The sequence below is a fragment of the Metarhizium robertsii genome, assembly GCF_000187425.2.
Source record: "Metarhizium robertsii ARSEF 23 chromosome Unknown MAA_Scf_4, whole genome shotgun sequence".
NCBI lineage: Eukaryota > Fungi > Ascomycota > Sordariomycetes > Hypocreales > Clavicipitaceae > Metarhizium > Metarhizium robertsii.
This window is the reverse complement of record NW_011942182.1, coordinates 2,040,151-2,064,020: the sequence shown is the minus strand read 5'-3', so window position 1 is coordinate 2,064,020 and position 23,870 is coordinate 2,040,151. Positions and strand designations below refer to the sequence as shown.

General features: G+C 50.9%; 5 protein-coding genes across 5 annotated transcripts; 2 read left to right on the top strand and 3 right to left on the bottom strand.

Annotated features, from left to right (window-relative positions):
- Positions 1-4,936: 4,936 nt before the first annotated feature.
- MAA_02763 (amino acid transporter) lies at positions 4,937-6,795 on the top strand (the record flags this gene model as incomplete). Its single annotated transcript, XM_007820761.1, has 2 exons — positions 4,937-5,439; positions 5,613-6,795. The coding sequence occupies 2 exons, from the start codon at positions 4,937-4,939 to the stop codon at positions 6,793-6,795; spliced, it is 1,686 nt and encodes a 561-aa protein (XP_007818952.1).
- Positions 6,796-9,013: 2,218 nt separating this feature from the next.
- MAA_02762 (elongation factor 3) lies at positions 9,014-12,562 on the bottom strand (the record flags this gene model as incomplete). Its single annotated transcript, XM_007820760.1, has 3 exons — positions 9,014-9,072; positions 9,152-12,108; positions 12,411-12,562. 3 exons carry the CDS (start codon positions 12,560-12,562, stop codon positions 9,014-9,016), a joined length of 3,168 nt encoding a protein of 1,055 aa, XP_007818951.1.
- A 2,360-nt stretch (positions 12,563-14,922) lies between these two features.
- MAA_02761 (glutaminyl-tRNA synthetase) lies at positions 14,923-16,955 on the bottom strand (the record flags this gene model as incomplete). The annotated part of the gene is made up of 3 exons (XM_007820759.2): positions 14,923-15,006; positions 15,085-16,322; positions 16,391-16,955. The coding sequence occupies 3 exons, from the start codon at positions 16,953-16,955 to the stop codon at positions 14,923-14,925; spliced, it is 1,887 nt and encodes a 628-aa protein (XP_007818950.2).
- Positions 16,956-17,623: 668 nt separating this feature from the next.
- Positions 17,624-18,341, top strand: MAA_02760 (macro domain-containing protein; the record flags this gene model as incomplete). The annotated part of the gene is made up of 2 exons (XM_007820758.2): positions 17,624-18,258; positions 18,317-18,341. The coding sequence occupies 2 exons, from the start codon at positions 17,624-17,626 to the stop codon at positions 18,339-18,341; spliced, it is 660 nt and encodes a 219-aa protein (XP_007818949.2).
- A 496-nt stretch (positions 18,342-18,837) lies between these two features.
- MAA_02759 (Ca2+ permeable channel) lies at positions 18,838-21,101 on the bottom strand (the record flags this gene model as incomplete). The annotated part of the gene is made up of 5 exons (XM_007820757.2): positions 18,838-19,425; positions 19,494-20,421; positions 20,499-20,614; positions 20,668-20,879; positions 20,990-21,101. The coding sequence occupies 5 exons, from the start codon at positions 21,099-21,101 to the stop codon at positions 18,838-18,840; spliced, it is 1,956 nt and encodes a 651-aa protein (XP_007818948.2).
- Between the last annotated feature and the right edge of the window lie 2,769 nt (positions 21,102-23,870).

The following is a 23,870-nucleotide window of genomic DNA, read 5'->3' as shown; positions in this document are numbered from 1 at the left end:
GTTATCTGTTCGCCCAAACATCCGTCATAAATTGGACGCAACGTAAAGGTGGGTCCGAGAATAGGACCACTACCATTTTCGTTTCAACTGTACCGAGTATTTCTGCTCTCGTCTCTTGTGGCTTCTTTGTTTGCCAAGCAACTTGGTCATGACGCGATTAAAGACGGACGACGTGAGATGGCGTGGTTTCGTCCGACTCAAATTGTCATTCATCAATCCTCTGTTGCAAGTTGGTTATTTCCTCTGGTGATGCCGAGATGGGCAATTTTCAGAAACTGCACTCGGCGCATCATCACCAAGTACTCGCGCATTGTACTGTCCAAATCTCTGTCGCGACGCCGTGCCTCCCCAAGAATGCTCAAGAAGTCAAAATGATGCGAGAATTTCAGCCATTGGTGGCTTTTTTAAGCCTAAAGCTTTAGTATCAGAATAGCGTCGAGTAAGGACCACGTTGAGATCCTATGCTAGCCTGCCATGCAAGGTATGTCAACAACGCCTCCAGGCACCTGCATGCAGCGCCATGGACGTACTACATATTGTAGTAGATCCCTCAATTCAGCGGGCTCCAAGACATACCAACCGTGCTTCTACCAGGTATGCATAGTTGCATTCCGTCCACGTGTACCGAGGGCTCCAATCGTTCAAACGTGCCCATCATCATGGGATTCACCCTCAGCCGCATGTCCAAGTCCTCACCTTGTTCTGTTCTATAAATAAATACATATAGCCCATGAGCTATTTGTGTATTGCAGTCACAGCTGTGACACTGCTAACTCGGATTATGTATGTTCAGCCAGGCCTGCCGCCAAAACACAACAATTTACAAACAACCGGTCTGTCTATTCGTACAAGCGCCGCCCAACCTCGCGGGCCTCCGTCAAGGCTTGGGTTGAATCCAATGGCTTGCCGGCTCAAGATATTCTAAACGTTCTCTGCTACAGGGTTTTGGAATTCGAGCCTGGGTCGATTCCGTTTAAGCTGGTTCACGTCGGACGAGTCCCTTTGCCGAAGCGAGAATGTTGCTACCGGCCCGGCCGTTCGATCGTGGAAAATGGAGCACGGGGTCGGACTCGTGGTGGGAATCAGATGACTACCTAAAGGCAGTATTAGCCCGAAGTGACGCAACCTGGTTTGCCCGCGGGCAGCCGTGCAATCGTGGCCATGCTCAAGTCCGGCGCCTCACGGGGGGCTCCGCAATGGCGGTCCATAACTCTCACCAGTTTCACTTTCTCCTGCCTAGCAGCAATGACAAGTGGATATCCCACTCTCAGTACGGAGTACTACGTAGTCCTAGTACTAGTGGTGTCAAATGCAAGAATGGTGGCGTGGGTCGACAGCAGCCATTCTTCGTCGATTGCCCCGAGCCTTCAGCAAGGCTGTTCCACTCTCTGTCTAGGGATTCAGCAACCTGATGTACCTCATGTTGAATCATACGAGCCACCATAGTGCGATAGTCCAGCAAAATTCGTCGCTTCAATCGATTCTAGAGAGAATGCATATCAATTAGCCGGGAGCTCAAGTGTCATGACATCTATCGCGACAGATTTTGGATTGATGACTTTTTCTTGGTCGGAACCTCATATCTCTCTCTGGTCGTCGCTTTACACCCAGCGACATACATACATAGGGGCGTTGCATTGATGAGCTCCGTGCCCGTTGCGAGTCACAGTCGACAGTCTGACGCACCTTGGCACTAGTATCCGTGGAAGGGTCATGAATTGGCTGACTGGTGTCCCGCTCCATCCACGTCGCTTGAGAAAGCCAAGAATTGCTCGAGGTTGATAACAGGATTTGCGACTCACGCGAGCAATCTTTCCCAAACGTAGATCGAAGAGCAGTCTGGTGTGTCTCTCAGGTCCTCGAGTGCTAGTATCTAACTTTCACCTAGGGTCGCCAATCACTGCACAATGTCCAGGAGCAAGGGTTATTGTTGGCTGCATGCAAATTGATCCCTGCAGCGGGGGATTCTTACAGTGCGAATAATTATCCTGGTTGTACTCCGCAACTGCCTGGAGCTGCCGCCAAGACCCGCGTATCTTCTGACGTCATAGTGCAGAGCGTCAGCGGTGGACACTGGACTGCATGCAGTCAAAGATTGAAGAGCCCTGTGAGTGATGAGCTGACAACGGTGCTGCTTTTATGGCCGTCGGTCAAATGGTACTGTGGCTGCTGGCCGAAGCCAATTCCGTTTCGCACCAGTTCAAAAATAGTGTCTGAACAGACCATTGACACCAGCTATTGTGTACAAAAGTCGGTTGGTCAATTGGTTGCTCGTTGGCCCGCTGGCACGGACTGCGACATTTATTAGGCGATGGTCAACAACGATGGGTTGTGCCTTCCATTCCTAACCGTTCTAGAGTTATCTAAAGATAAGGTGCTCCGTACGGGACGGGGGGTGCACCTGAACTACATCGACAGCCCAACGACATCCATGTGCAGCCTCGCAACACTTCAGTTCGCCCAACTTTTACTTGGCCCTTGCTGTTTCGGCGTCCTCACCAGCCTCCACCGCTGACTCCGGAACCCTTCACTTTCAGCCTTCCGAGCCTTGGGTAGCATTGAAATTAACCTCGGCCGCAGGTGCCTCAATGCGGCTCCGTTTTGCAGATCGCTACACGTTCTTCGGTGTCACCGTTTTGTTTCAAGTGGCCATTTGGCAGCAAGAAATAGTGGCATAGACACTTTGCTGTATTTACCCATTCGCCGAGAACTCTTCCTCTCACCGTTTATTGCGCGTGATAGGGAAAGAAGAAGTCAAGGTAATTAGCATCCCTGTGCATTGGAAGGATGCCCCAGAGTGTTTGTCACGCCTCCGCCCCATCACAAGCCTTATGAAACAAGTTCTTCTGGTCGGCGAGGGTTCGGTACTAATTGTTGATAATACAGGGTTAGCGGTTGGGCGTAATGTAATAAGGTCCTTACCAATCTTGAGCTAAAGACTGTATACGGCTTGATGTTCCAAACGACTGATTGGAGCCCAAGTATTGGAGCCACTAGAGCCACAGGCGACCTGATGTATTGCATCTATCGGCGTCCTATAGTTCAAATGCGATGGTAGGGAATGACGATGGCATGTATAATGACACCACTAGAACAAACGAAAGGGTTCCAAAGACCTTTCAGGGTCCACGTGGGGAAAACCACCGGGGTATGTCCATCGCAGCGCGAAGCACTATTAGCCATGGTGAACCATAAGCTACCGGTACTCTGCGCCATGACGATCGATCCGTCACTAATAAATGAGGCAGCCCTGGATAACACAGCGGGTGGCTCATCGCCTGTCTCCAGAATAACACCCACAGCCGTTCAGTTGGATGTCAGCATGCAGGTGGTCACAGATGTGATCGGAATGAGTACTCGAGTATCGCTATGAACCCTATGAAACGCTTCTCTGGAGATGCCAAAGTCACCCAATTTCAGTGATGTAGTCTAGTCTGTTGACGACGAGCAAAATGGAGAGGGCTTCTAGGCAGGATTGTCAGCTTCCATGTAGGTATGACCGGAGATCAGATCCCGGCCAGTGTTGGCACCACACAAGACTACCTGACGCCGATTTATGCCATCATACTCCGTATTACACCACGATTCAGTCTTGCCCTCTAGTGATGCTGCTGGCGGCGAAACAGGACGTCTTCCCTGCCCAAGTTGACCAGTCCCGCCACCATCGTGCTCCAACGGGGGTTGTGGGAGTGGATGGGATCTCCCAGCACAGAAAGAAGCCAAATACTTGTGATAGACAACGGTGCCAAAACTTTGGACATTTGAGGGCGACTGCAGCAATCTTACAGTCTGTCCGATGCATGTACTATGTAATATTCGAGGGCAAACGAGTCTTCACCGTTCAGATCGAACTGGTCAACAGGTCAGATTCAGCCAGTCGGCGCTGTTCATATTGCCTCCCGGGCGCCCTGCCTTGTCACGACCCATGGCCCGCCTTTCCACGTCCGCTAACCCACCCCCCTGCTCCACGGCTACACCTGTTGCGCCTGCCTCTCTCGTTCTCATCCCAGGCAAAACCTTGCATGGGGCGCAGGTGGCGGTCCAAGTACCAAGTAGACAGTGCGGCAGAAACAGACAGGCCCAAAAACGCCAAGCCTAGTCCGGCCCCGTCGTCGAGTGCATGCCCGCGACAATGAGTACCTAGGTAGTAATACTCCGTTCCACTGCCCTCTTATTAGCGTCTCCAGGTACCTTGGTCTGTGGTAAAGTCCCATTATTAGTCCAAAGCCTCGAGTCTCAAGTCTCAATTATTACTTGCATTGTGTTCGCTGCCTCTTCCCTCTTCCGCGAGCACAAACTACGCTTTTGTCTAGGTTCCGCTTTGGGACCATGCCAAACCTACGAATAAAACTCCAAAGATTCCACGAACTGCAGCACTTGTAGATCCACATGGTCGTCCACCGTCCCAGTCCCTCTTCGACGCTCACACTCCTTGACATTGTCGAATGGTCCTTGCAGTTCGGTACGGCAGCTGAGGTCTGTCATTGTTGACTTGGTCTGGTCTTGTTGTGACTTACTCGACGTTAGTCTCACTGCCCAGGTTATATACATCCTGGCCTCCCCCCTCCATCCTCAGCTCCCTACTTTTTTTATCTTATTCACTCTTTCCTCGAATCCTTCTTCCTTCCATCCTTACCACTTCCTTCATCTCACCCCCCCCCCCCCCCCCCCTCCTTTTCCTTCCCTCCTTCCGTCCTCATCCTTACCACACCACACTACGCATATCTCTTGATGCCGTGTGAGTGTTCCAACATCATCGACTTACACTTCCTAGTCTGACATCCTTCCGCCACTGCAAAGATCCCTTTCCGGCTAAAGGTGCGCTCTTTTGGTCCGTCCCCGTATGAGCTACGCGTTTCATTTGCGATTCTATGCCGTGAAAAATTCTCGCTGAGAAGACACCCGAACCGACAATTTCGATTTAAACTCGCCCACCATGGCGACTAGCGACGAGGAAAAGGGCTCCAAAATTGAGGTCCCCGGATCTCCAGAGGTGGGCGAACTCGCTGGCGATTACGCTGGCGATAATGCCGATGGTCTGCACCGTCGTCTGAATAACCGCCAAATCCAGCTCGTGGCCATTGGCGGTTCCATTGGTACTGCGCTCTTCGTCAGTATCGGTTCCGGTCTGGCAAAAGGCGGTCCTGGCAGCTTGCTCATTGCCTTCATTCTCTATCCTCTGGTCCTCGCTTGCGTTAACAATTCAGTGGCTGAAATGACTGTTCTCATGCCCGTTTCTGGTGGGTTTATCCGTCTGGCCGGCCACTGGGTAGATGACGCCCTTGGATTCATGACGGGTTGGAACTTCTTCATCTACGAAGCTCTCTTGATTCCCTTTGAAATTACCGCCTTGAACCTCGTCTTGTCCTTCTGGAACCAAGAAGTCACAAAACCGGGGCCTACTGCTGGCATCTGCATTGCCGTTATTATTTGCTATGCGTAAGAATTATGCTCCAACCGGGCGTGGAGAAAATAAAAGAAATGGCGTCGTTGCATCCCTGCCATAACGGCATGCGCACAACTCGCTGTATAATCATTTTCTCGCGTATCCTCCGGTCCCTCCCCAATTTCTGAGAGGTCGTATGCTAAACATTTGTTCTTGTGGATTCTAGTGCACTGAATATTCTTGCCGTTCGGGCCTACGGCGAGGCCGAGTTTTGGCTTTCAGGAGGCAAGGTTATTCTCCTCTTTATGCTCTTCATGTTTACATTCGTGACGATGCTTGGCGGTAACCCGTCACACGACCGCTATGGCTTCCGATATTGGAATGACCCTGGCGCTTTCGCCGAGTATCACACCAAAGGCGCCGTGGGCCGCTTCGAGGGCTTTCTTGGTGCCCTTTGGAGCGCCAGTTTTGCTGTTGTTGGTCCAGAATACGTCTCAATGGTTGCCGCCGAGGCCAAGCGCCCGAGAATCTACATTAAAACTGCGTTTAAGACGATATACTGGCGTTTTGGTCTCTTCTTCGTTGGAAGCGCCTTATGTGTTGGCATTGTGGTGCCCTGGAACGATCCAACGCTCCAAGCAGTCATGAAAGGTGAGGCAGATGGCACCAGTGCCGCCGCCTCGCCATATGTTATTGCTATGAAGAATATGGGAATTGACGTTCTGCCTCACATTGTGAACGCCCTCATGTTCACGTCTATCTTCTCAGCCGGCAACACTTACACTTATTGCGCGACTCGATCTCTTTACGGCCTGGCTCTAGAAGGTCGTGCGCCGGCCTTCCTGCGAAAGTGCTGGAGCAACGGTGTCCCAATCTACTGCTTCTGCGTGGTCATGTGCTTCCCTTTTCTCTCCTTCCTTCAGGTCGGCAACGGTTCGAGGAAGGTCGTCGGATGGCTCGTCGATCTCATCACTGCCGGTGGTATCATCGATTACTTGAGCATGTCGGTGACTTTCATTTTCTACTACCGCGCTTGCAAGGCTCAGGGAATTGATCGCAAGACAATGCCATACTACGGGAGGTTCCAGCCATACTGTGCCTATATTGCTCTATTTGTTCAAACTTTGGTGGTCATCTTCTACGGATACACGGCCTTCACCCCTTGGAGTGTTGAGAGCTTCTTCAGAAACTACACCATGCAAATTCTGGCGCCCATTCTCTTCTTTGGTTGGAAGTTCTACAAGCGCACCAGCTTCGTCAAGCCGCATGAGGCTGACTTGGTGTGGGAGCGGCCGACTATTGACCGCTACGAGGCCAGTTTTCTGCAGGAGCCTGTTGGTTTCTGGGCTGAAATGGGTCGCCTAGTTGGCATCAATAGAAAGAACAAAGCACACCAAAGGGATGAATAAGTCTTATTCTCTGGTCGTTGGTTGCGTGCTTTGAGCTTGATTTGATGACATGATTTGAAGACTTTTGTTGCACATAGAATTCGCCATATGAAAATGTTGATATTGCTATGGCTTGTATGAGATGTTGTGATGTTTGCCACGGAGGCACCGTCTCGCAAGTTTAGATTACGGCTGATAGAACTGACTACTTTCCAGGCGCTATTGTTTATGTGGGCTTGGGAAGTACATATTATATACCCCGAGAAGTTGACGAATTGAATAATTTATGACTGCATTGCTTGTGTCTTGTGTCTTGAGATATTTGTCATTAGAGTGATGATTTCCTTCTCGAGTTCTATACTGATTCTGCTATTAACTCATCAGGGCAGGTCGTCCCCTAGAGCCATGACTGACATACATCATATAATACTCATGTCCTCTTCTGGACAAGGATTATCCTCCGCATTTCGCCCTTGTCTTCCCCGGATTCAAACTGCATCAGGTGTGCGTTTGTATACCATCCCCTCCCCGCCTCCCCCTGTTGGCAAGTGCTCCATAGCAATGATAAAAGACCCCAGAGTCTGCGAAACTCCGCCGGTTCCAAGCTCAGTGAACGGTCCGAGGACGTATGCAGGCCCTCCACTTGGATTTCTCGAGACGAAACCGCGTCCAAACGAAGATGGCTGATAAGAGGGATGCCATTAGAACGCAGCTACCCCTCACGAGCGCGATACCCATGTGTCATAGTTTTGTTCTTTATGTTGCGGCTCCTTACCAAAGATGCACTAATCACGGGTTTGGTGTGTAGGCAGCTCACACGACGCCGATCGCCGAGAGATGTCCGGATGAAGGGACAATGCTGGCGTTACCGCCAAGACGCAAGATACAAACGTGCACATGTGAGAAGGATGTGTCAATCCTTATGCGTGGCGGAGAATTATGGGAAGCCCTCGTGTCTTGGGGGCTCGTGGCTCTTACACGTCACGATAATATCTAGGTCGACATGGTCCCGGGCAGCTACGAAACTAGTTCGTGAATGGAGAGGGCGTTGCAACTCGTGCATGGGACATGTACACAGTATACATACAGGCTGTGAGCACCTTCTCTGATATCAGGCCGGTGCTATTGGCTGCTCGAGGAGGGGAGATTAGATGCGAGGGCTTCGATAGTCCTGAGAGAGGGTATAAGTAGCTCGGTAGGAAATACAATACCATTGGTGGTGGTTTTGTCCCTCCGGGCTGTCGGGCAGGGGGTCGTGATCAGCTTACAGGAGTGAGCGAGGTTATAGAAAGACAGGGTGTTTGTCTACGAGATACGGGAGGCATCTGAGGAGCGTTTGCTGTGTAGATGTCGTGGGTTGTTGGGTCGCTGGGAGGCGCGATTTGGCTGGGGGAGGACGGCGACAGCAACTGCCGGGACGATAGTCCATTGACTAGCTGGAATGGATTGGCAGGATGGCCTTGCCTTCGCACGGCTGGCTGATGAAGGCCCGCGGAGCAATGCACCAGTTTGCAAAAGTCGTTGGAGCAGGACCTCGTCTTGAGCCCATGTGATGACCCCCGCTGCCAGACGTGTAATGGATGTGTTGGAGCGGGCAGCTTTGTGACGGAAGTGGCAGAATCACGGTAGAACACCGAAGATATTACTAGTACTGAAAAGAGTAAAATCTACACAAGCAATTAGACAAAGGGTAAATGAACGACATCGAGATCACCAAAGCAAGCAGTTGTGGTACAGGGTAGGGTTACCCTAAACTCGCACCGCCGTGTGCTATGACGACCCCCGAGAGAAGACTGATCTTCCTACCAATCTCATCAATTCGTTGCCCACGCAATGCGACATACTCTCTCATCATATTAGGCACCGCCGTCACGACACGCCGTCACTGTTTTGATGGTTACTGACAATTCTATTCGGGTCTATCTACCATTTACCATCAATCCTGAGCGCCATGGTTTTCATCTACTACCAGCGTGTGTAGGGGTCCTCCAGTCCCTCCATCGCTGCTTCGAGAAATCTGTGTAGGCACACACTCTGTCTTCATCTAAGTAGAAGGCCACTTCTATTGGCGGCCCGAGTATGCCAATCATATCCCAGGACGCATCGCAACTTTTGAAAACTTTTGCCATCCCTCTCATTACCGTACAAAGGAAAATTAGATAAACATGGAGAAAATGTCATGAAAGAAGGCGGCGGAACGCTGTCAGATTATTACAGCAACTTTGGGGTATGAACGCGCTTAAATATCGTCCTCGTCGCTGAAAACCTCCTCGCCACGCTTGCGGCGGGCCATGCGCTCTGTGATTACTGGTTAGCATCAACTGCCCCTGATGGAAAACCCTTGTGCTAGGTACGGGGGAATATGTAGACAACTTACCCTTCTTCTTCTTTCGTAGCTCAGAAGAGGTCAACTTGGCCTTCTTCTTGGTGCTGACAATCTTGTTGCCCATGGCGTCGAACTTGTCCTCCTCGTCATCGTCATCCTGCTTGAGACGGGGACCACTGCCCTGGCCGGCAACCCAGTTATGGCCGGAAGGAGTCATCTTGCCGTCCATGACAGCCCAGACTTCCTCAGTCAAATCCTTGGTGAATTCAGCAGAGTGAGTGATGATGATGACACCACCCTCGAACTTCTTCAGGGCCTTGGACAAGGCACCGAGAGAGTCACGATCAAGATAGTTGGTAGGCTCGTCAAGGACGATCAAGTGAGGTCGCTGCCATGAGCAGGCGGCAAGGACGGTCTTGACACGCTGACCACCTGACAGACCGCGCATGCGGGAGTGTGAAACAAGTTCGGCATCGAGACCAAAGTTGGCGCAGTGAGCCTCGATCTCCTTTCGGACCAGAGGGCGGAACTGACCAGAGGCAAGAGCCTCCTTCATATCGACGTCAGCCACCATCTTCTGGTGAGAAGCCAAAAGCTCATTACGAGGCAACCAGACGTTGTCGGCAGACATCATGGGGGTCCAGCGCTCGTTCTTCATGCCCACGTTCTCACCAAGGGCGCATGAACACTCATACTCGTAGCTGTTCTTGAACTTTCTTCGGGAGTTGATGCCAATAATGCGGCGCTGGGTACCCTCAATTCTGAAGACCTTGTCCATGGCCTTCTCGTCGTCCTCGGTAATAATCTTGTTGGCACGGTCCATGGTCTCACGATCCTCACCAGTCTGGAAACGCCACTGAATGTACTCAGAGGGAGTGCTGTCCAGATGGTTATCAATGTGGGCGAAAGCGTGCTGCTTGATGTAGGCGATACGAATGTTCTCGTGCTGGTAGATCTCACCCTGGGTGGGGATCAGCTCACCAGTCAGGACGTTGATGAGAGTAGACTTGCCAGCACCGTTAGGACCGATGACAGCAATACGGGAGCCCAGAGAGCACTGGAAAGTGATGTCGCTGATCTGGGGCTTGGAGGTACCAGGGTACTGGAAGGACATCTTTGAGGCACGCAGAATGGCCTTGGCCTTGGTCTTGACACCCTCGAGGAAACCGGGCTCAGGGAAGGTGAACTCCATCTCAGAGGCACCCAACTCGTAGTAAGACTTGGCAGAGGGGACTCTCTTGACGAACTCGGCCAGGTTACCACGGTAGCGCTTAAGCTTGAAGCGCTCGTAATGGATGATGTGCTGGCAGACGTTGTCGAGGAAGCTGGAGTCGTGAGAGACAATGATAGAGGTGCAAGGGGAGCTGGTGAGGTAGTCCTCGAGCCACTTGACATTCTTGACATCCAAGTGGTTGGTAGGCTCATCGAGCAGCAGAATATCGGGAGCTTCGAAGACGGCACGGCACAGGGCGAGCTTCATCTTCCAACCACCGGAGAGAGCGGTGATTTCGCCAGAAATCATGGCAGGGGTGAAGCCGAATTCAACAAGCTGCTTCTCGACATCGGGCCGAGTGACATCGACCTTGGCCTCGCCAAGCTTCTTCATGGTCCAGTCAATGGTAGTCATTTCAGTATCGGCAGAGTCCAGATCGTGCTCCACGAAGACGGTCTTGACTTCGCTCTGCTTGGGGAAGCCCTCAACCTGCTCGTTGTTGATGGCGCGCATAAGAGTAGACTTTCCGGAACCGTTGGGACCACAAAGACCATAGCGCTGACCACGCTTAAGACGAAGGTGAGTCTGGTTGAGAAGAATCTTGGCACCGTAGGCCAGGGAGAAGGTGCAGTTGCAAAGGTCCTCACCCTCCTCCTCATCGGCCTCAACGGCCTCCTCCTCAGCAGCACCGGGGGAGGCACGCTTGCGGAGGGTGTCGACGATAGCCTCGGCGTTGTCAATACCGGTGATGACAGAGACATAAGCCTTGAGGTTCTCAACCCAGACAGCAATCTCACTCTCCTTCTCGTCAATGAGCTGACCAGCCATAGCAGCAATGTACTCGGCAACGGGGCCCATCTTCTCGAGGTACGTGGCATATTTGGAGGAGAGAATTTCCTTGAGCTTGCCGAGGACGACGCTGATGTCACCATCGTTGCGGACCTCGGGGATCTTGCCGTCAACGACATTACCGACACGGGTAAGGGTGTCCAGGGCCTGCTTGGTCTTCTCACGGGCCTCGGGGTCAGCCAAGTTGTCGTAGTTCTTCTGGAGACCGGGCATCATCTTGGGCAAGAAAGGAGCAACAATGTTGGGGTCGTCGACGAGCTTGCACATGTTGTCGACAATGACGGCAGACTTTCGCTTGATGGCAGTCTCGCGCTCAGCAAGACCACGATCCAGAAGAGGGACCATGAGAGCAAGAGTGGGCTCCTGGACCTCAGTGACGAAAGTGGTGGCACCGAGCAAGTGAACAGTCTCGGGGACGTTCTCGGGCTTGGCAATACACTTGATGAGCTCGGGAATGAAGCGCTCGATATCTCTGTTGACAATGAGCTGGCAGATCTGCTCCATGGTCTTGTAGGCACGCTCCTTGACCTCCTTCTTGGTGTCCCACATGGCCTCGGAGACGACGGGGATCAAGTCAGGGACACGGAAAGCAAGCTGAGCGGGAGCAGTCTTGATCAGGGCGTCGATGAAGTCCAGAGCAGCCATCTTCTCAGGCCACTTCTGAGCAGTGCGGATGGACTCCATGATGGCAGGGAGGGCAGCCTTGCAGGCATTGCCGTTGATGGCGCCAGCAATGGCAAGGACGGCAGCAGTGGCAGCGTTCTTAACAGCAGTGATTTTGTCACCAACGGCAGCCAAGACACTGGGGAGGAGGACCACCAGGTAAGGCTCGACGTTGGCAGAAACCTCGGAGTGGGAAGCGATGGCCTGGATGGCAACGCAAGCCTGCTCACGAGCCACGGCATCCTTCTTGTTGGTAAGGCTCTTCTTCAAGTTGTCGATGGTCCTAGTGGCGAGCATTTGTTAGCGGCCGATTGCACTAAAACCAAGACGTGGACACCTGGATTCCAGGCGTCTGAATGCGCTGGAATTTGGACAGCAGCTCACTGCCCGGGGCCCAATAGAGCGGTGGATTCCGGTGCTATTGGGTGCCATGGTGGGGGAAAGCGCCCGTACTAGCGGGGTTTCTCTTCCACTGTGGCGGCACAAAAAAATTTCTGCGCCCGCGCCCGCGCCCGCGCCGGTGCGACTCGCGGGATGCTTGACGAAGCAGCGACATCCACGGCAAGACAAGGACAAAACACTTACTTGTTGGGAACATCCTGGTCCTCAATACGACCGTTGATGAAGCTGGCCAGCTGGTTGGCAGACTCCTTGATGTCAGCAGCCTCCTTGGAGACGGTGAGCTTCTGGAAGAGCTCGTCAAGGACCTTGACGGACTGAGCGTTTTCGGAAGGCATGGTGTCGGTAATCGGGGGGTATTAAGATGCAAAAAAAAATCGAGTCTAAATGCGGCGTAGGAAAAGTGACAGAGCTCTAAAATCGACTCGAGGTCTATCGAAATGTATCCAGACAGTATTGCCTTTTTTTTTCTATCGGAGAAGCCCACAGAGACGATGGAGGAGTCGACTCTGCTCTATCGCGGCCCTGTTTTTGTGTCTATCGGCGACGGTGGTGGGGTTGTTCACAGGAGGAGGATCCAAGGAACAACTCGAACGAAGAACAAGGACGAGTTTGGAGGACAAGTCCGCGGTTCGTCTGGAGGGATGACGACCAAAAAAAAGATGACAAGGAGGAAAAGAGACGTGAAGAGGATTTATAGGGGTGGAGGAGGAGAAGAAACTCTGGGGTGGCGTAAACGTGGGTGGACAAGATTTATGTGTCCTGGCCTCCACAAAGTATTTTTTTCTTAGCCCTTCTGCCTGGGTGCGCTAAAACTCGGATGGGGGATGCTGGGCTCCTGGCCGAGCGAGAGAAAAAAAAAATTCGCACGCATCCTGCCCCTCCATTTGGCAGCGAGCAGGGCTTATCGGGCTTTATCGGATTACACTAAGCCGGATGTGGCAAGAAGGCAAGGGCGGTGAGTCGTCGCCGTGGCCGTGTTTCATTGAGCACGGCCAGCCAGCTTCAGATGATTTCAGATCCAAGGACAAGCCTGGGTGGCGTCGTGGTTGGCTGCCCGAGATTGATGCGCTGTGGCAGAGTTTAAGTTGACCGGCTCGACAGGCGGCTGAGGTTATGGTTTTCGGCATACACATGGTCACTACTTGGTGCTTGTTTAGTAGGTGCACCAGTGCAGGCAAACTCGAGAACAGAGTGCCTAGGTTCTGCTACGACAGATGAGACGGTGAGGCGGCGAGGGCCCAAGGCGCTGCGGCGAAAGGCAAAATCCATTAAGGGCGAGCGAGCCGACCACCAACCCGCGGCCGTGGTACTAGTAGCCATGGGTGGTCAGCAGAAGCAACTTGGCGAGGCCAGTCAATTCGCCTGCCCCGTTGTTCTTCGCGGCATCTATCATCATCACCCCGATGCAAAATGTTCTTGTCGAAATACTACGCTGCAGTGAGATGAGGGAGTGCCGTCAGGTCGATCTGATCCACCGTTGCCGCTCCTGTCTTATGTAAGTGCCAAGACACACCCGCACACCTTTGAGTACTACGTATGTACGACTTCTTGTCAAGTCTGAGGCGTGTCTGTCTCAAAGAGGCTCAACGAGGCTGACGGTAGCCTCAGCTCTGCCCGTGCATGTCTCGCGTCCAGACGTTCGATGTCAGTCCTTGGAATCGGCTGGCAATACTACTCCGTAGTTTGTCAGGCCAATCTTCGTCCAGTGTCCATTGTCGGTTCTCATATTTCGAACAGGCTCCATACACCTACCTAAGGACCTACCTCAACTTTGCTGTTGTTACTTCGTACACCTCTGGTTTTCGAATGAGTGTCGCCGCCCAATGCCAAAAATAGCTTGTGGTGGAGGATACCTGTGGCTGGCACGGACAGATCTTGCATCAATTGGGGCGCGGCCTCGATCTTGGAGATGCCGACAAGTGCGCAATTGGCCGTGAGCAAAACTCACGCAGAGCATCGAACAACTTGACGGATCGTGTTGGATGCGGCTCCCACCGTCCTTGGGAAGGTTCCAAATGCCCATGCAAAACTCCATAGTACTAGTACTACAGCCGCCGCTACGGGGTACGTACTGTACTGAGTACTAGTTGCTCGGCAAACCCGGTCCCTGAGTCGTCGTTGAAACCTGTCAGAGCTTTCTGCCGGGCCACTAGACTGCTTTCCGTCAGTGGCTGTCGCCGTTGCATTTCGTTGGATGTGTAGCATGCCGGCAGAGGCATGTATGGACGAGATACATTTGACTAGTACCTAGGTACTTATCCCGTTCCACTCCGCTTTAGTCTTCCAGCCACATGGTCGCAGCAAGTTTATCTCAGTGGTCCGACTGTCTGCCGAATCATGATAGTATCTGCAAGTATTTGGGCTGTTACTAATCTAGCCCGCCTTTAATCTTATCTTATTCTGGGGGGAGCCCGCCATGTGGAGTGTGATGATAAAAGAATACCAGAGCATTCTGTCAACTTGGGCAAGATGATTGGGCCCTAGTGTCCTCACAGTAGTATTTATTTTCGTTCGTGTATTTCTTTCATCATGAAACGGAGTCTATTGCGAACAAAGAATCTCGCCACGTCGAGTTTTCAATGCTGCACTAGCAATCAACCGCCCTACCCGTCTAGTTTGCCAGCCCAGGACCATCTCGACTCGGAGTAACCACCCTCTCCGTCTCGCGAAACGCCTGTCAAAAATGCCTGTTCTATTATTCTTTCTTGCCAGCGTCTTCCTTCAAGCTCACAATCCGGTTCAATACAATTTTGTCTTCAGTGCTGTCGGAATCCATTGCCTATGTAAAATGTCATGGTTAGCAGCCATGGTAACGCTGGTCTGTCTCCAAGGCATGTAATGAACAGCTGGAACCTACAAAGTACCCAACACGCATGGCCTGGAAGCGCACACTCTCGGGACCCCCTTTACCAAGCTCGCTCTCACCGGCAGCCTCGGGCCACGGTGCTCGGCGCTTGACTTCATCCAATCCTGACTCGATCACGGCATTGGGGTAGATAACTTCGCTGTCTGGGTTAAGATCGTTCAAAAAGCCTCCTTCCGCATCATCTGGCTTTTCTGACTTAAAGAGAGCATTGTACACTCGGGCTTCTACGTTTCGTGAACCTTCGGTGCCAACCCATTGGATATATGCCTTGGCCTTTACGGCCTCCTTGTTAAAGACACCGCGGATTTCCGTCACCTTTCCTGTGGTTTCATCCTTGGTAAAAGACACAGCCTTGACAGGGTACGGGGCGTTCAGCAGGCCAACAGTCTTTCCAGGAGCCAAACGGAAATAATTCTCGCTATCCACTTCTCTGAAATCTGATCGATCAATGTAAACGGTTGGTGTGAAGTGAATTGTGCGGGATCCCATGTCCGCTCGATCCGAAAGAGGCAGCTCTATGTCCACGGCCTCAGCATCTTCAATGACCAAAGGCACCGGGTCGAGAACCATCATTAGCCTAGGAACAGTCTTTTCCAGATATTTTCGAATAACCTGCTCGAATCTGTTGGTAGCTATGGTTGTGATGTTTGTGGTGACGCCAAGTTCATTAACGAAATTGAGAACGGCACCAGGTGGGACACCACGTCGACGAATACCAATAAGAGTGTAGAGTCTTGGATCATCCCAAGCTCTCACAATCTTTTCTTCAACGAGCTTCGAGATCTTTCGCTTTGACAGCACAGTACCAGTCAAGTTGAGGCGTCCATATTCCCTCTGCATAGGCTCGTAAACCTCGAGCGACTTGTTGAGCCACTCGTACGACACACGGCTAAGGATGAACTCGGTGGTACATAGTGAGTGTGTAATTCCCTCGAAGCTGTCACACAAGCAATGCGTGAAGTCATAAGTTGGGTAGATTTTCCAATCCCAGCCAGTACGGTGATGGGGCTCGTCCGTTTTGATCCGGTACGCAGCCAAATCCCACATTTGGGGGTTGCCATCGGTGATGTCCTGCTTCATGCGGAGGAACACTTCTTTGGGCTTATACTTGCCGTCACGCATGTCTCGAAATTTGGTTAAGTTGTCCTCAGGGGTTTGCTCGGCATGTTGGCAGCGGTATCTGGGAGTTGCCCCTTTCTCGCCTCCTCGCTGAAGTTTGATTTCGACATCTATGATTGAGTGAGATTTAGCTTCCTGCAGAGTCTGAATAAAGCAATTGCCGACAACCGCTGCATACCATTACATGAACAAACATAGGCCTTGTCCAGACTGATCAGCTTCTCCGCAAGCTGATAAAGCTTGTCGAAGTTGTCGCTAGAGTATGTAATCTTGTACGGTTCAAATCCTAGCCATTTTATAATTTCCTGGATTGCGGTATAGTACTCCTCCTTTTCCTTCTCTGGATTGGTATCATCGTATCGCAGGTAGCAAACACCACCGTGGTACTTGGCAAAGCCAAAGTTGACAGCGATGGCCTTGGCATGACCGATATGCAGATATCCATTGGGCTCTGGTGGAAAACGAGTGACAACTTTGTTTTCGGGTCGTTCGCGATAGACGTCATGGAGGAAGCCCAGCTTGAACATGGCTTCGGGATCGGCAGGGATCTCTTCTAGCTTTGGAGCTGGGCTTGCTGTTTTTTGAGTTGGACCGGCTGCTGCTTTCTCTTGGCGGACTTTCTCCTGCGCAGCCTTTCTAGCTCGCTTCTGCTGGCGCTTCTTCAGCTCAGATTTCGACACCATCTCACCGGTGACATCGTCAAGCTGAAGCTTGGCCATGTTCTTTGTGGCGTCGTCGGCCATTGTCGCAAGTCCTACGGCAAAGGTAGGTCAATTCAAGATGAAAACCGCTTCGGTGGTTGCTTTGAACTTCGGGATCCGCGGTAAGAGTTGACCGTGTAGGTATGAGATTGCTGTTCTGCCGCCAGCGGTGACTGGTATGTGACTCGGGAGCAGGATGGCGGGGTGTGAAAAACGTCTGAGTGGTTGGCGAGGGGCTCGATCACAAAGCGGGAGCGATAAGCACGATAAGCGAAACTGCGTCCATGTCAGGGTCGGGGCCAACATTGCTAGCACAGTAAGCCGAGCCCTCAACAACCCACCCAACTACCTACTGTGTTCAACATGCAGTCCATCAATATTTGAACACTGTACAAGCGGCTAATAATCGAATTGACGGCCTTTTTGCCTTACTTTCGCGTGCTACACACGCTTTCCAGTCAAAATTAGAAAGCGTTTCCATGTAGTCTGATCTTCGTACCTGCAACACTACATTCAATCACCTTCGTCTTGAGTCTTGACCCTGGTTCTGTCCCTAGCCTGGCCCAAAGGACAAGAGTTCATGCCTTATTCATAGAGGCAAAGAACACTGCCCTTGCGGATCCAGCTTCAAGCCAGCATTCTCTAGTCCTTGTTCAAGCTTACTCTGCGAAAGAAAACGACAGGATTTGTGGTTCATCTCAGTCGTCACAATGGCCCGAGCCCCTATCAAAGCTGTCATGGACATACCTACCGTGGCTCAACTTTATCGAGAATCAGCTCTCCAAAAAGCTACATCGCCGCCACCCTCTCCTTCTCTCTTCCAACCTTCAACATCCATTAACTCTCGCGTCGGCCTCATCCGCGGCGATATTACGAAGCTCCAACTGGATGCAATTGTGAATGCAGCCAACACGACGCTGCTTGGTGGAGGCGGCGTTGACGGGGCCATCCACCGTGCTGCTGGGCCCGAACTCCTGTACGAATGCCGTGGAATCGGGGGTTGCTCTACAGGAGATGCCCGCCTGACCAAGGGGTACGAGCTGCCTGCGAAGCATGTCATACATACTGTTGGGCCAATATACGATCGCCGTCATCCACAGACAAGTGAAAACTTGCTAAGGAGCTGCTATCAGACAAGCTTGGGTCTGGCGGTATCTTCAGGCATCAAAACTCTGGCTTTTAGCGCGATTAGCACCGGTGTTTATGGTTATCCTTCCACAGATGCCGCACGGGTCGCTTGCGAAACCGTGAGAAAGTTTCTAGACGATGACGGCGGTGCTCTGGACAGAGTAGTGTTTGTTACTTTTGAGCAGAAGGATGTGATTGCATACAAGGATGCACTTCCGTAAGTTTGATACAAGTGTTAGTTTTTGGGAAAGGTCTTCGCTAATATGATGATGCAGCAAGTATTTCCCCCCAGAAGAGTGAGCATTGATTGTGTACAGATCAAACAGCTCGGGCACGGATGCTAAGGATAAAGTTAGCATCAATTGACTAGATGTCATAATGCCAAGAATCACTCATATTCCAATAGCCATCAGTGCAATGTGATTAGTCCGCTTCGACAAACCTTTGGAAACACAATCCACAGAATTCCAGGAGCTGGCAAGGTAGCCTCCACGAGAATTGCTCGGCGGGCTTACTCTTTCTGCTAGGTGCGCTTATCCCCTACTACCTAGGTAGGTATTTACTGTATTTAAACTCTGCCTTTATATACTTTAGTAATTTGTCGCAAAATATATTATATATTTGCGTATCATAAAGTACATACTAATATATATAATATAATATAAAACTAATACCCAAGTACCTGGTAGAGCCTGAGCGCACCTAGCAAAAAGAGTCGGCCCGCCGAGCAATTCACCCTTCCACTGCCGCGAATGCACAATTGAGTACTACGTATCCAAACTTCATTTTGCCCATACTACTGGTCATCACTTGTCCTGGAAGGGTTCCCCCCACCCAACTTGTCGCTGTCGTCGGTCTTATTACCCCCGACATCCTGAGTCCTTTCTTTCAACATTGCTTTCAGCTCTTCGAGCTCGGTACGTAGTTTTCGGACTTCCAAAACTGCAGGATCATCCTCCATATTCGGCTTCACAGAATCGCACGTTTTGGTCCAACCCTCAGCCTCCATATCAAGCTCATGTTCCAATTGCTCCCACTCCTCCACCACATCGTCATCTTCGTCTCCCCTCGACCTGTTATGTCGAATGCGGTGAGCAGCACGCGTCTCGAAAAATGCCGACACAAATAGCAGAGGCGAATATATGACAGCCATCACGTAGTCGTTTATCACCTCGTACATGTGCTTTGGCATCCACCACTCGAAAAGGGCTGAGATAACGATCTCAATGAGGTTAAATGGTGCAATGTACACGTTCTCATCCGGAGCCCTGACGAACTGCATAGTCTTTTGGGAGAAGAGAGCTAGATACTCGTCGTCGGCGTTCTCGTAAATATCCTCGTAGGCAGAGTTATACAGAGCAATAAGGATGTTGAGGAGAATAATCTAGAAGTACGTGTCAATGACGTCTTTCGACTTTTTTTTTCCCCGATGGAGATATTAGTAAAACGTACCATGACGACAAAAGTAAAGCAGTAGTACAGAATGATGCCCCACGGGGGACCAAAGCCTTCGAATCCTTCAAACTCGGGACTTTGCAAGATGGCTTTCGTCATCGACTCAATGATAAACAAGACATCATTGGCAACGTTATCATCTGTCAGGTCCAATCCAATAAAGGCTTGAAGAAACCCAATAATGATGATTATAAGAAGAGCGAAGAAAATAACGGACTCTTTCATCATGACCTTGAGCACAACAAGCATGGCTCCAAAGAAACGAAAGCTGTCAAGGTACAACATCAGCCGACACCAGAACATAGGAGCAACAAAGGAAAGCATATTGTAGCTCAGCTTGTTGTAATGCTCGCGGTACTGCGAGTCAGGGGCTGCAGCCAGGCCAATGACTCGGAGAACTAAAGAGACGGTTAAAAACGAGTACAGAACACCATTGAAGGCATTCCAGAAGCCAAGAATATGGTATCCTGCCTTGTAGAATTTCATAATTTCGTCGCAGATATATCCGAGGGTAAAAAGATATAGGGCAACCTCGGCCCCATCCAAAATTCCCGAAGCGTTGATGGAGTTGACGGCGATGGTGTAGAGTAGAAGATAGATGACAGAGAACAGTAACTGGGCGGCATTCTGGTTTCGAGGAGCTCTCATGCGTTCTGGATCCATATGGACGAAAAAGTTTGGATTATCCTTGTCTTTGTAATCAACAAAGACGGATGGGTCATTTTCATCCTGCACAAGCCAGCCACGCCACAAGTAATTGATACATTTCTGATATCCGGACGACCCAATGACTCGGACGGAATGCAAGTCAACAGCCTTCTCGATCACATTCACCGGCGGGGTGGGTATGCCGTTTGCTATATATGAGTATCGATGAAGTAACACGGAGTACAATAGATAATTGGTATCTTCTTCGTTCTCAATCCTAGCCCAGGGCGTTAGTTGACAACAATATTAAAGGATTTCGAGATGAAAGCTCGAATACCCAGGACAAGGTCTTACAAGGCTTTTGAAATGACGGCACACGCCTCTGCTCGCAGTTTGTGCAAGCTCGAATCCCATAGCTCTATGAGAGCTTCACGTCGGAACCAACGCTGGTTGACCAACAAACAAAACACCTACATAATTAGGCCTGCGGCTCAGAGTGAGGCACAACTGCAGCGACACTTACCACGCATCCTCTATACTCCTGGCCGCCAGCCTCCTTGGCCGCCTGAACAACCTTGGTTGTAATGATGCGACTATGGGGCGCTGTGACGCGGCTCTCCTCCATCTCACACGGCACGCATTCTTGAACCAGATGGCGCAGGCGAAGGCATATTTTGGTAACTTCGGACGCGGGCACGGCCGAGGTCATCTGCTGGTGATTGAAATGTGGGAGTACTGTCGAGGTAGAGCAAGTCAGAGATATTAGCAAGATTTGTCTGGTGTGCTACATGTCGTTGACAATGACATTATCGCATAGAATATAGGCGAATAATAGTCAAACTCACATGCTCTTTCTTCCTCACCGGCCAGATCATGAGCCCGTGTCCCTTGATTGCCGTTGGAGCCAAGAACGCGGTCAATGGCTGACCACCTCCATCTGTTGGTCGTGTTGGGCATGGTGTTGAAACAGGCACGACAATGCGGTCCCCAGCGGAGAGTCGAGATATCTAGAATCTAGATATTCAGCGGAGTATGCCAATTGACTGATAGGCGGTCTCTAGAATAAGAATGGACTGTACAGTTGTAAAAGCCGACACGAGCCCTGACGTCGAATAGCAATGCGTTCATGCCAGAATCGATGTCAAAGACTTTTGGCACGAGCGGACGTGAGGAAGCTCGAGGGCAGATGTCCAAGACTCAAGAACAAGGGTGGATGGTGAGCACTGGCATTGAGCAGGGTCCTGGGTGGAGCGCAAGAGAGCTGTGCAAATCATGAACCATCTGTAGCTCTATCATGGTCGATGTCTGGTACTAGTCCATATTACCGGCGGCCTCCACAAGCAGCCACATGACGTCTGCGCCAGGAGCGCGGGGCTTGGCAAGCGTTAAGCCAGAGGGTGACAATTTAATCGGAGCAGGGTTGGCAGAAGAAGATATCAATTTGTCGCAAGAGACGCGAAGTTGGCGGCTGGGATCATGTCTCGACTCCCCAAGGATGCAATTAAGCTGAACAAAAGCGCACAGCTTTCTAGTTCACCTAGCTAACTATCTGAGTGTCCAAGTTTTTGTTGAAATCGGGCTTCAATTTCTACCGTTTTGACCGTTTCAATCGACAGGGCCGATCCGAGAGGATGTGATGGCGTTGGCCTTGAGGGCCCGGTCAAAATTGTTGCACGCATACATGGCGCGTAACCCTATTAGGTACCGAGGAGTTGACCGGTATCCCCTCTGGTGTGTTAAGGCTCAGTGGGGTCACGGGCTCCACAACACCCCTGTAGTCAGCTAGCAACCTCGGATGACTTTAACAGCACCCTAAATTTCGGTATATCATGAAGTAGTAATTTGTATTAAGCCCGTCATAGTGACCTTTATTATTACCTAATTTACTAGTAGATACATGTACCCCTTACGTCTGGCTTCTCATTGGATACACATCCCTACAAATACCTTACTGGAGCCTTAACACACCAGAGGGGATTCGGGATGTGAATTACTCGGCGGGCTTACTCGGCGGGCTCACTCGACTCTTTTTGCTAGGTGCACTTACGCCTTACCTGGTACCTCGCTATTAAGCTTTATATTAGTATATATTTATTTTACTATAAATGACTTCATCTATAAAAGAATATAAATACAATAAATAGTAAGGGGGTAAGCGCACCTAGAGGCTAGCACACAGAGTGAGCCCGCCGAGTAATCCACCTCTGCATGCTCCATCCCAAGGAAGAAGTGGCGCTGGGAGGTAGAGTCTGGTGCTCCAACCAGGAACATGCTACCCCACAAAATAACCATTTTCTTGGCCGAGACCCCCAGCCTAGCAACTTTGGAGACATTTTCCTCCACATGCAGTCTAGTCTATTCTGGCCGTGGTTATTACACAGCCAAGCTATTTTTCTAATCCTCGTGTCTCCAATCGCGACAAGTTTGCAACTTCTGACAGGAATTGGTAATTAATATTCTGTGTTTTTGTTCCGCTTGCGTACTCTCATCCCTCAGCACCTAGGTATTCAAGCGGTGCCATCCCTTGATAGCGGCCTTCGTAAAGTGTACGGGCATTGAGCCTTCGCCATGCAGCATGTACCGAACTGTTTCCACTGCCTGCGAGAAGCTGAGGGACGTGGCACGTTGAACATGGTCACCAATATCCTAGTCTCCTACAAAAGTATGCGGTGAAGAAGCGGTAAGGCTCGCAGCACTAACAAACAGCAGGGGATAGCAACTGCCATTTCCAAAGAGTCGGCGTCGAAACCAGTTGGTGGCGAGAAGCCGCCTGGTTGGTTGGCGAATGATGATGTTTGTGTTCTCCAACATTCGAGACGGTGACAGCAGCGTGGCAGCCAACGTCAGTCGGCGGACCGTTAGAGGCGACCGCGTCGTACCCCTGACTTGTGTGCTGAAGAAGCAATACCACTATTTCCGCCATTCTCCGGTGCTTCTTCCAGACATGTCTGCGAGGACTGCAACGACGAGTCTTGTGATGGCAAGGGCCTGACGAGGTACCGTAACCGTTTCAAATATCTTTCACTGCCGCATGAAAGGACAGCAGAAGGTTCGAGCGCAAGTGTTGGATGGGTAACTGGCGAACTTGCTCGTCTTGCGAAACCCACACCGATACATGATCTTGATCGTTCTTCGCACTATGTGTATACCTCCATGCTTCGATCCGTCGTGTGCAACTTCTCCTACGGGGATAAACATGTGTGGTACAGACAAAATAAAATAGTTGATTCAATCTCGCAAAAAAAGAAGTGATAATCGCTAGGCCATTATACATACCTATTCCGTAGGTGACTACTTTCTGTATCCATCTGGCTGACAGAAATCCGTAGCCAACAACCAACAACCAACAACGCATTTGCTTCAATTATCAAGTGGGCAGTGGTCGGCTTGGCCTGCAAGGACGTTGATAAAGGTTGAATGGCTGGCAAATAAGAAGCAAAGCTTAGGCGCTGAGTTTGGCTTACCACAGGGGACCCCGGAGGAGACTCGACCACGGCGGTTAGGTATCATGCTCAACGTGGGAAATTGAAAAGGGCGAGTTTTCGCGTGCTTCGTACTGACTTGTCTACATGGTCCCATGCTGCTGTAACAGAATCAAGTGAAGAATACTCGCCCCTAGGAGGCTGCCAAAGTACATTTGATACTAAGTCCAAGTAGGTAGTAGATTAGGGCTTCGAGGGCACGTGATGGCATTGATGCATTGTAAATTTGTAGTAGTACTGGTGG